A 12,731-nucleotide genomic window follows, 5' to 3' on the forward strand; every position below is an offset into this window, starting at 1 on the left:
TCGAAAATACGGAGGAAGTCGAGTTTGTGTGTTTTTTCTCTTGCTGCTGCGTTGTAACAACGAAATTCAATCCTAATCGAAAAAAAACGAATTGCAAGGAAGGAGATCCGCGAGACAATTGTCCATTAGGGAACGTCTACGCCACGAAAAAATAAATGGAGTCTCCTTGCTTTCAAAATCTTGCTGCATCACTAATTTCGATTGGTAATTAAATAAAATCGTTTAATGTTTGTAATCAAAATAGCTTTCGGACATTTTCAGTTCAATTCTCCTTTGTGAGACTCGTGTTGTATCTATGCGACGTTCATTAAATCACTTTGAATCTCTATCAATTAAGGACTTATAAATGATTTATTAGCTTTAAGGCAATTCCTGTATTCACGTCATCAAAGAGACTGATTAATTTTGGTATTTTATTCTAATTCTAGGTGAGTACCAATCGAAGGTGCACGAGCAGCATTCGCATCAACAACAACAACGTACACCAGCGGCATGGGAATATCTGCGTACCTTTATTTGTAAGTACCAACTTTTGTTTACTCGGTGATGAAAATAATTAGATAAGTAGTGTCATGATAAAGGCAATTGTCATTATCAGCATTGAGTTAATTGACATTGTGATGCCGGAGTTGGTTTCGATCCAATCACGGAAGTAGTAAATGTCACTGTAGATGCCAGGGAAGTTTGGCAGGGCACATTTGAAGCCCCATGATATGACGCCAGTTAGTTCGCCATTACAAACTAATGGGCCGCCAGAATCTCCTTGACATGAGTCAGTGCCGCCTTGGAAGTAGCCGGCACAAAGCATTCCGGGTTTTAGAAGTCCATTGTAGGATGATGAGGAATTGCATTTTGTTATGTCTTGGATTTGAATGTCGGCGGTTTGGAGATAGAAGACGCCAGAACCTTCCTAAAAAGAATTTGATGAAAAACTTTCATGAAGTCTCAAAACGTTTTGAAAAACTTTCATGAAGTCTCAAAACGTTTCGAAAAACTTTCATGAAGTCTCAAAACGTTTTGAAAATCTTTCATGAAGTTTCGAAACGTTTTGAAAAGCTTTCATGAAGTCTCAAAACGTTTCGAAAAACTCTCATGAAGTGTCGAAACGTTTTGAAAAAATTTCATGAAGTGTCGAAACGTTTTGAAAAGCTTTCATGAAGTCTCAAAACGTTTAGAAAATCTTTCATGAAGTTTCGAAACGTTTTGAAAATCTTTCATGAAGTTTCGAAACGTTTTGAAAATCTTTCATGAAGTCTCGAAACGTTTTGAAAATCTTTCATGAAGTCTCAAAACGTTTTGAAAATCTTTCATGAAGTCTCAAAACGTTTTGAAAAGCTTTCATGAAGTTTCGAAACGTTTTGAAAATCTTTCATGAAGTCTCAAAACGTTTTGAAAAGCTTTCATGAAGTTTCGAAACGTTTTGAAAATCTTTCATGAAGTCTCGAAACGTTTTGAAAATCTTTCATGAAGTTTCGAAACGTTTTGAAAATCTTTCATGAAGAAAAGCTTTCATGAAGTTTCGAAACGTTTCGAAAATCTTTCATGAAGTCTCAAAACGTTTTGAAAAGCCTTCATGAAGTCTCGAAACGTTTTGAAAAACTTTCATGAAGTCTCAAAACTTTTCGAAAAGCTTTAATAAAATTTCAATTAGTTTCGAAAACCTTTCATAAAGTCTCGAGAAGTTATGAGACTTCATAAAAGATTTTCGAAACTGTTAAAATCCTTACATTTTTCATTGCTCCCCATCCCGTAATCTGACATTTGGTTCCTGCAGTAATCTCTCGTTTAATCATCTGAATTGGCTGCACTTTTGTATGATTCACAGACACTGCTTCACTCAATTTTATCAATGCAATATCGTTTTGCACTGTTTTCGAACTATATCTCTTGTGAACAACGAATTTCTTCACTGTATAAACCAACGTGTCGCTAGTTTTCACTGTGACATTCATTGTTCCCATTACGACATGAAACTCTGATGCTCTTCGCAATGTATTACTTTTATCCTTGTACATGCAATGTGCTGCTGTAAGAACCAAATCCGGAGCAATAAGGGATCCTCCACAAATATGTCCATATCCGAAACCATTCAAGACTTCTCTGGACTTGAGACGTAATGAAACTTGATGTTTCGTATCTGATTGATTCGCTGGACGACCGCCAACGATCCGTAAATCGGGAATGAAATTTGTTTCTTTTGGTAATTGCAGCAATAAAGATGCAGAAGCAAAAGTTGCGTAAATTAAGACTAACAGAAAAATTGTATGACTCATTTTCGGGCCTTGTGAAATTTATCGATAGTGTTAGTTTCAAGAGCAACGAATGACTAAAATGATAATTTTACAACGGGCTATTCCTAGCTTACTGCTCGTAGACTGATAAGTCTTATCTTTGCCATTGACGATGATAAGCTAATGATACTCTAATGATAAAATTTTGATAAAATTACTTTGTGCAAAACTTAAAAAAATTATCAGAAGCGATATCTTGTTAAAAGTTTCCCAATCTGATGAGTAAGGCTTTACTTGACATTCGATATCTTCATTAAATCAAGTCACTTCTCAGAAGTTAAATGGAAAAAAGTGTCGCTAAATGATTTTTCTTTCTCAGAAAATCAATTTGAAACAAGAATTTTCGAGCTGAACAACTTGATCGCATTTTCATGCTAATTCAAGACAATTCATCATTTTCGTACTCCTCACGTCATAAAGGCACATTGTCACAGACAACTAGACAGACATAAAAAATCTGATTTTTCCGAAAAATTTTTCTTATAAATGTCACAAAAACATAAGAAAATGTTAGCTTACAAGAATGAAAGTCAACATAAATGATTTTTTCCGAGGAAATAGATGTGATATTTACACAATGACAGAAGAAAAATGTTCCACTATTCGAGTCACTTATATTCAAATATATTATTTACGCCTACATGTTGTATCTATGTACGTAAGGCGACACAAAGAAACAACAAGATAAGACAAGGCAACATGATGCACACGGAAAAAAAGTAGTGGCAAAGATATTATTTTGAATTTCCTACTGTATCTTTCTCCCTCTTTATGGAGGATGGCTGCCTGCTTAGTACTAAGAATGTGTCAACATTAACATTTATATACATCAGAAAAGATGTTGCTCGTCGACAAAAGGCAGCAAAGTAAAAGGAAGAAAAAAAAATAGAGAATTTATGATAAATTTACATGAAAAATTTTCTCTTCTTCTTGTTGTTGTCTCGTTTTCTTTGAGGAAACGACTGCTTTCATTTTTGCTTATGAAATATCGTGTCTTTGTACTGATAAAATTTACTCCCGAAGTAATAAAAAGTAAAAGAATTTGCTTGAAAATTGTCACCTTTTTAACGGAACACAGTGTTCGTTTAAAAGTGTAATGAAATTTTCACCTTATTTCGCAGCTTTGGAGCAATTTTTTTTCAGAAGAAAATTAATTCTGTTTTTAGTTGGAAATTCAGGTTCGAAGCTCGGTTCGAAGAAAAAAATTTAAGTATAACAGAACGAAAAGGAATTAGAAAGATTTTTTTTTTGAAATCCTATTCGTTCTGTCATGCTTTAAAATTTTTCTTCGAACCTAAATTTTCCAACTAAAAACAGAATTTATTTCCTTTAAAAAAAAAATCTTTCAAAGCTGCGAAATAAGGTGAAAATTTGACTAATTGAAAATAAAGCTCCTAATTTTTTTTTTTAATTTCGTAAGGCCGCTCCAAATTTTTTTCTATGTTTTTGTCCCCTGCCCCATTTCAAAAGCCGAAAATCCAATGGGGCAAAATTAAAAAAAAAGTTAAAAATTTCATCAAAATTGACCATTTTTTGGTCATTTTCCTTACTTTTTCAAGGAATTTTCAAAAATTTTTTAAAATATTGTTAATTTTTAAAATTTTTTGTGTTGAAAATCGAAATTTTACATGAATTTTCTTCTATAAAAATATTTCCTAAAAATTATTTTTCAAAAATTTTTGACGGTTCATAAATTAAAAATAAAATAAAATAAATAAATTTATAAATTATAAAAAAATAAAAATGAATAAATTTAATTAAAATTCATAAATTTTTTTTGTTAAATTTTTTAACTTGAAATACTTTCAGATTAATTTTAAATCATCAAATCTCAATGTAAATACCATAAAAACATCTAAAATATTCATAAAAGACCAAAATTTGTTAAAATTTTGTCATTTTGTATGAAATAGTATTTCAAAACTTTTTTTTTTATTTTGCCCCCCCCATTTTGAAAAAAATGTTTTGGGACAAAAACATCGGAAAAAATTTGGAACGGCCTAAATATATAAATTTTATGCTTGGTTTGGAATTAATTTAAAACTTCATTTTGAAAAATTTTCTTAACCCTTTACTTCGATGACTTCTCAATGAATTCTAAGAGCTTTAAGTCTAAATGTTGATCATGAAGTTCCAACACGTTCATTGACGGTTAAAAAAAAACTTGCCTTGAAAGCATAGTTTAGATGTTCAAAGACGACGCGAGACAATGTAGCTTCAAACGAAAGAAAATCGAATAAGAAGCAAAAAATATTTTATTTACACTCCTTTCAGTCATAGAGAACGCTGTTGGTATCTGAATGTCGCTTCAGTAACGGATCTCCGATAAAAATGTATAAATAAGTGAAATTTTCAACACAAAATCAGTTGTGGAAATGGATGTTTGTGCTTCGACAAAAGTGTTCTCTTTGAGCAAATTTTTTTTTCAATACAAATTTTTTTTTGCTGTGTATAAACTTACGAGAGAGTGCCTTTGACATGCTAAAATGAACTCAAATATATTTGCATTATTTTATCAAGTGGATGTGAATGTGGTTTGTTGTCACACATCTAGGTCGAGTGATATTGCCTTTGGAACTTTTGCCTACGTGATTGTTATTAAAAAATAAAGGAGAGACATCTTGCAAGGTTATTGCCAGAACAGACTATGCTGCTACTGCTGAAGAAGAAGAAGAAGGGTAGTAAAATTTCTAAAAAATAAATAAAATAAAATAATTTTGTTTAGATCAAAAGATTTTCTCCGTTACGAGTCCAGGAGGTGCTTTTAGAGAATTATTTCCGTTGAAGTTCTTTCCCATTGGGCCATGAAAGTTTTTACTGATTTTCCAGTAAAAAATATGACAAAAAAAGAAGAAGAAAGAAGCTGCAGGACACTCCAAACAATCAAAAGTTTCAAGTGTGAAGTTAAGAATAAATGAATATGAATAAAATTCATGGAATAAATTTTCTATTCATGTTATCATCGTCTCATCTTTTGAAGTTTTGTACAGACACACAATTATCATTACGAATTTAGAATTCATTGGCATTTGGCAGATATTGCTGTTGCTGTAACATTGTAACGTTGCAAGACACAATATTTATTCATTTCCTGAAGAAGTTTCTGCTCCCTGGTGTGAAATTGTTATTTTTTTCTTCGTTCTTTTGCCTTATCTGTCTCCTCCTGTTTCTGTTCATGCGTCGTTTCTCGTCGAGCCTTTTGTGCGGAGAAAAAGATGATTCAATACAATAAATGCGAAGCCGATGATGATTGTGATGTTGAAAAGATGACAATGGCTTGGGTGTCATTAGAGCTAAATTGTGCATCATAGCGGGTGATTAATTTTCATTTTTTCTGTTTATCTTTTTTTTCCTTATGACAGAACGTTTGGTTTTTTTTCTTGCGTCATACCACTTAAGATTATCTTTAAGATGGGACATAAAAAGGGGTTTTCAGAAAAACATCAGTTTCCTTATTGGAAAAAAAAATTGATGAAATACGCAGCATGAACTTTAACTTTCAAGGGATTCTTAATGAAAATGACAAAAATTAATGACAACAAAAAAAAAATTTTGGGAGAAAGGGTTGGAAAATTCATGTAGCATCATGTACGAGTAATGGTCATTTTTAATGTTTTATTGCTGCTTATATTTTCTGGCATTAAAACGCTTTTAACTGCGTTTCTGTCGAGCTATTGTGTTGCAATATAATAGCTGTTATAATAACACTTAAGCACACAATTCATTGTATTATTTGGTGTATGGTAGAGAAAAATAGTTTTTAATTAATTTTCGAGTGTTTTTTGCCGCAAAAAAAAGAACGTAGGGATGTCGGAAGGCCACTTGAAGGAAACAAAGAATTTTTTCGCTTGTTTGGTCACTCATGCTATCTCTTTGCTTTTTATGTCTGATGATTGTTGTTATGATGCTTGAGAGGAAAGTATGAGGTTAGACATTCTGCGTCACTGATTTCAGGAACGTTGGCGATGTTTGTGGGTTGGTTTTTTTTATTAATAGACTGTTTTCGATAATTTACGATTTGATGAAATGATCTCAAATGTTTTGGAAACGTTTTCAAAACATTTTGAGTTTTCATTTTTGTAGCTAATTGGAGAGGTTCATTCAATTTTTGAAGATAAAGGCATCAAAAGGCGTCGATACATTCTAATAGAACATTTTTTATTTCAGAAAATTTATGATAAAAGAGATGAACTCTTATCATAAATTTTCTGAAATAAAAACTGCTTTATTAAAATGTATCGAAGCCTTTTGAATTTAAAATTTTACTTAAAATTAAAACTCACCTGATCAGGATCTAAAATTACAAAGTCTCAAATAAGCTCCTTTTGGTTCAATATTGTGAGGTTCTTCATGTATTGTTCTCAAAAATTTTCATGTATTCTTTAAAGTAACAACATAACCCATGTCCCGTAGTTCAAGCACTTTTAGTTCATCTCACTCCTTTTATCCCTTTCCGAGGCCAAAAATTTTCCGATTTTTTGCGCGTTTTGAAATTTTTCTTAAAATATTTTTTTGTTGAAAAGCTTGAACCCTTGGCTTTCAAGTACAACTTGAATTATTTTAATAGCTGAACTTAAAGTTATTGAAAAATTAGTTTTTCCAAATTTTGAAATGTCCTCTACTGTGGACAAAACCGGGAAAGGGATAGATAATCTCCCTTTGTTGTCATATTCTATTGTTTGCTATAAATCCGATGATTAAAATCACTGGCGGTCACTCAATTCAACTAAAAACAAAGGAATAAACTTTGTTTCTTATCTAATTTTAAAGTTTTTCAAGTTTTTGCTATTCTTACCTCGAGGCATTTCTTCTTACTTGTCTCAAAATCTGAAAAACAAAATTTCAAACAATTTCTAATCAATAAAGCCACACGATGATAAAAATAACCACCAATAACCCGAAAAATGTCAAAACTTGACCATTGCTCTTTAAAGTGTTCCTAACATTTATTGCTGAAAAACACAGTAAACAAAAAAACAATTTTCTGTTAACAAGATATGATTACGCACTTATGTTTTTCGGGGTTTCTATAAATTGGAGGCATTCTTTTGTGTAGGAAATACAAAACAAAAAATGAAACTAAAGACACGAAATGTCCATTATCTTGTTTTTGTCCAATTTTTGGCACAAGCCGAACAACAATGGAAAAGAAAGGAAAAAGGATAGCTAATAGTCATTGTCCCCCCGAAAAATTTTTATTACGGAACCTACAATTATTCTTACAAGCGTTTGAGTACGAAGGCGTGTACAGACACTTTTTTTTCATACTTACCAAAAATACAATAATAGGAAAGTTTTTCATGTCCTTGTGGATGTGTGAAAGATGTTGCGTGTCCCGTTTTTCATTGTTTAGCTAAAAGCAATGCGTCTCTCCAAATACATCCCATTATTTTAGTTAATGTACTCCAAGCCATTACTGTTAATATTTGCTCAAACAATAACCATATTTGTACACATGCTCGAGTCTACAACCGGACCAGTTGTTATTATTTTTGGCTGGACTGACACCCAAGTACAATGGATTCCCCAAACTACTTATCTAAGTCTATATCGGGGAATCACATTAATTGATGAACCATGTGTGTATGGGCGAATGGTGTTAAAATTTACTCAATTACAAAATTGCAATATGAATATATTAACACACACACACACACGAGGTCCGTGGTCTGCTTAACAAATGTTATGAATGTTAATATCTTTCTGCATACGAGACACAAAATCCAGCCAGACAAATTATTCTATTATGCATTGTGCGTGAGTATTTTGTGTAAATTTTCGAGGAACAAATGGTTAAGTATCATTCAACCATTCTGCATGCCTGCCTCTGTTTTGGTCCAATATGTCGATGATGATGCCGAAACACACACACACTTGTTCGACAGTCCATTCATCGATTCATCCATACCTCTGTATGACCGAAAACCAGAATATTAAATATCAGGGACTATATAAATTAATCCCTATTTTATTATCATCAAATATATCATAAATTGTGTATCTATGCAAGTAACATCAGATTCAATGTAAAATTTGTCTGTATTTGTGCTACTTTAAAATTGAATCCATGCAAAAGTTTGAGCATGTTCCGATTTCATGTTTCAAGAGATAAATTCTCACTCTCAGTTTGAGGAATTTTCTCTGTTTTGTTTCGTTTTTCACACATTACTACACATGAAAATGTATGGCCCTATAGAAATCGTACAATGTATGTATTTATCAGTTTCATTCGACTCAAATCAGATACATGAACCATAAATGCGACATCTGGTGTTAGGAATTAAAAGTTCATAGTCTTATCATTTACATAAAATTGAGTTCTAATTTCATCTAATTTTTATTTCATCTGATCTTGAGTCGTTTATCACTTTCATTCATCTCGTTTTAAAATCCTGATCTTGCAAAAAAAATTTAATTTTAAATTTTATTTCTTGGATGTTCATGAAAAATTTTGATGATAAATTGTAAAAGAATTTTTGGCACTGAATCATCATTGCCGCCGTTTAAACAGATGAAAACAAGGTTACTGAAATTTATGAAGAATAACAAACTGTTTTTATGGCACAAAAGATTCAAGATCCTCGTTTAATGAAGTTCTTTTAAGAAATTGAATATAACCAGCATAACATGGAATTGCACTTCCTTTATTTTGTTTTTGTTTCGCATGCACTTGATCTGCTCTTTTCTTTCATCTTCTTCTTCTTACTGCATTTTTGCGAATTCAATATACGAAAAGCGGTACTAACACTCACAAAAGTATCTGAGTTCTTTCTCTTACCAACACAGATGCAGGTTATGCGGCAGTGCAAGCGATGATTGTACACGATCAGTAAGAAGATCGACGATACAAAACAAAACAAAAATAAATGGTGTATGAGTAACGTGTAGAACTCGAGTAAAAATGTAAACAGATGAGAAAAAGTGAATTAACGTTTGTCGCTGTTTTGAAATTCTTATAGGAAAATACATTTTTACGATTTCTGATTTAAAAAATTGAAAAGTTTTGATCATTTTAATTGATTTTAGTGAAAATTAGGAAAAAAAAATTAAAAAAACCTTAGATTGATTTTTGTATCTTAAGTTGTTTCAGTTCGTTGTAAATTGAAGATAACTTTTCAATATTCTTATGGAACTCAAAGAAATTATAGAAGTTATAGAATTTAGAAATATAGAAATTATAGGAGTTATAGAAATTAATTAAATTGCTTAAAATAGCTTTAAACATTACGTCCATAGTCAGAATAGATCTTTGAATTGTCTGAATAGCTTCCAAATAGATTATTCAACAGAATAAAATCAATTAAAGCATGACTCCTATCAGTGTCTTACAATTTTATATTCCTTTGAACCCCAAAAAACCAGGGATGAAGTATTGATAATTAGCATATTTTGTCATCCTGAGTCTAAACCAGATGTAAGGAAGTCGAATATTTTAATAGCGACCTGTCTTCTCTTTTACATGGGTATAAGCTCAGCTGTAGATCCAGAGTGTTATGTTTAATATGAAGATCCTCATTAGCTCGATGTTAAAATTTTGATATATAATAGTACAGGTATCATTGTTTTTAACTGATAAAAAACGGTTAATATGATTCCAAAGCCTTTTCATACTTTTTAGAAACTGATCTGAAGTTGATAATTTTCTTACTGAATTTTTTTAATTGTAATATTTTTAACTCATCTTTCCTAAAATTAAATGAAAAAAAAATTCTATTAAAAATGTAAAAATACTTACCAAAAATTTTGTATCGAAATCAAATCGCATCCTGATACCGAATGAACAATTAAACAGTAAAATTAAGTAATGTATACTTATTCCATACAGCATTGACCCCTCGCACTGTTGCTTATATGCTGGTACTGCGTTGTATATCGTAAACGATTAGTTTACAACCGCATGTGCTTATAAATAGACGTGTGTGCGACTCGCTTGGAAGTAAATTTATTATTATATTCTTTTAAAAAATAAATAACAAAAATAGTAAGTGATTCATTAGAAAAAATCAAAACAAACAGAGAAAAATTCCTCAGAGATGATAAAAAATATTATTTTAAATTGTTTGAAAATAAACGTGAATTTGTGTGTGACTTACGAGAAAAAAACATAAAAACAAAAGTTGAGAAGCGCCGTAAATTAATTTATGACCAAAAAGAGAGCTTTTGACCGATGACGACCCTGTGACGAGTTATTTTTAGTGAGAACAAAAATTTTTGCGTGTTCTTGAAAAAATAGTAAAATTGAGTAAAATATTTTCCTGGTTCAGTTCACAAGTGAATGAATATTTTGAATTATTCACACAAACAAATGTCAAAGAAAAATATGAAAGAATTTGTCTAAAGTGATGAATAAATTTTTGCAACAAAAAAACAGAAAAATAGCAGATGTTTTCACCATTAAATCTGTACGGCACTTTCAATAAATCATCATTACAATGCATACACGTGCATCAATGCAAGTGAGTGGATTGTGTGAAGCACAAACAAAATAAAGTAAATGAAACCCCTAAATAATTTACACTAATTTCCGTCACATGTACGGGATAAGAATTTGATCCATTAGAGAGTAAATAAAAGGAATATCGGGAAAGTTTATAATAATTTATGATAATCATCATTGCGGTTGGTGGATTAAAATGATTTTATTATTGAATCAAGTTAAAAGCATTTTCCCAAGTGAATGATAATAAAAAAGTCAAATAAATTATAAAATACAAAAAATATTCTAAAAAAAGTAAATCCAAAGTTCATTCTAATGGTATTAGTGTTTGTGAGTGTGTTGCCCATAAATTTTAAAATAACAAACACAAGAATAGAGTAAATCACGACAATAACTTGCCCAAGTACTCGTGTGCGTTCAATTTTATAAATAAACAAAATTGCAAACAAATGATACATAAAAGACTAAATGTGATTGAAATTGTGTGAATTAACAGAGTTTTGCCATGAAATCGTCAAGTAAAATAAGTGGCAGAGGTAAAATCGGCAACAGTGGCGGCGGCGGAGGCAACAATAATGATGGATGCATTCTGATCAAATGTAAGTACTTACTTGAAACTTATCAGCTAACTCCAATTAAGAAAAAAATCACTGCTCTGAAGTGATGCATTGAACCGGAAAACAGATGCTTGAAGCGTGTCGTTATCTATCTGAAAAAAATAGATAGAAAGAAAAAATATTAGAAATTATGTTCTGACTTTGAGAGTGAACTCTATGAAATTATGTTAATTAATGTTATTATTATAAGCTTTAAGTCTTGAACAATGAGGGAAAATTTTTCATGTTTCGATTAGTTGATTTTTGAAAATTAAATTTCAACTTCTTAAAAATTTTTAAATTAATTTAATTTAATACAAAAAATAATTAAGGATAATTAAAATTAAATTAAAGAATTAAAAATTAAATTAAAGAATTAAAAATTAAATTAAGAAATTAAAAAAATATATATTTATTTATTTTAATCAAAAAATAAAAAAAAATATTTTTAATTTAAATTTCAATTTATTTTTTTAATATATTATTAAATTAAATTTCAAATTAAAATTTTTAATTTAATTTTTTTAATTTAATTTAATTTATTTATTTTATAATTTAATTTAATTAATTTTATTATTTATTAAATTTTGTTAATTCTAAATTATTTTTCATTGAAATTTAATTTAAAATTATTTTTTACTTAAATATTTTTTTCAATCCTTAGATTTTATATTAAAATTTATTTAATTAAATTTTAGTTAAATTTAGTTGATTTTTAAAAATTATTTTTTTTAAATTTTAATACTTTATATCAAAAATTTTAAATTGACATTTAATTTTAAATATTTTTTTTTTTAATGAAAATAAATATTTTTTTTTTATTCTAAGATTTTTTTAATTAAAATTTAATTTTTAATTATTAACAAAATTATTTTTTATTAAAAAAAATTATTTATTTCATTCTATAAAATATTGGTAAAATTTTAAAATTATTTTTTTAATTAATTTTTTAATTCATTATTTAAATAATAAAAAAAATAAATTTTAAAATAAATTCATAGAAATTTATTTATTTTTATGAATTTTATTTTATTTAATTTTTTTCGTAAAAAATGATGAAATTTGCAAATCGCCTTTTTGCTAATTCAAACATCTTAAATAAACAATTGCTACTTAATAATTTCTATTTTAAAGTCCTTTGTAATAAAATAACACTTTCCCTCATTGCTCTGCCCTTATTAGACAAGAAGGCAAATAAATTGAACTTTGGTCATGTTTTCGTATAAACAAGTAAGTAAATATTGAATGCGCATTATGCATCCGATACTCTGGTTAATATCATCAACGACTTTATTGTTGTTCCCCCTTTTTATTTTCGTTGTTATTAATTCAAGCCCCAAGAAGGTGAATTAAGTAGTCGAATTCCACTCAACATAAATAGAAATCGTTCGGTGCTCGATATCAATT

At 29.6% G+C, this 12,731-nt stretch overlaps 2 protein-coding genes across 2 annotated transcripts in view; one reads left to right on the forward strand and one right to left on the reverse strand.

Annotated features, from left to right (window-relative positions):
- Positions 1–332: 332 nt before the first annotated feature.
- On the reverse strand, positions 333–2,312 carry LOC134834249 (trypsin alpha-3-like). Its single transcript, XM_063848837.1, has 2 exons — positions 1,728–2,312; positions 333–910 (listed from the first exon to the last, which is right to left on the reverse strand). The coding sequence occupies exons 1-2, from the start codon at positions 2,271–2,273 to the stop codon at positions 557–559; spliced, it is 900 nt and encodes a 299-aa protein (XP_063704907.1). The 5' UTR covers positions 2,274–2,312; the 3' UTR covers positions 333–556.
- Positions 2,313–11,190: 8,878 nt separating this feature from the next.
- Positions 11,191–12,731, forward strand: part of LOC134833956 (rho guanine nucleotide exchange factor 10-like protein) — a 66,383-nt gene continuing 64,842 nt past the window's right edge. The window contains 1 exon segment of the mRNA XM_063848466.1: positions 11,191–11,327. Within this exon segment, the coding sequence (XP_063704536.1) occupies positions 11,234–11,327 (94 nt within the window). The 5' untranslated portion in view covers positions 11,191–11,233.

This window comes from Culicoides brevitarsis, chromosome 3, assembly GCF_036172545.1.
Source record: "Culicoides brevitarsis isolate CSIRO-B50_1 chromosome 3, AGI_CSIRO_Cbre_v1, whole genome shotgun sequence".
Lineage (NCBI taxonomy): Eukaryota > Metazoa > Arthropoda > Insecta > Diptera > Ceratopogonidae > Culicoides > Culicoides brevitarsis.

Excerpts from the sequence above, each read along its gene's own strand:
- LOC134834249 (XM_063848837.1), bottom strand. The coding sequence starts at position 2,273 with ATGAGTCATACAATTTTTCTGTTAGTCTTAATTTACGCAACTTTTGCT. Across the intron at positions 911-1,727 it reads GATGGGGAGCAATGAAAAAT|GAAGGTTCTGGCGTCTTCTA; the intron begins GTAAGGATTTTA and ends AATTCTTTTTAG.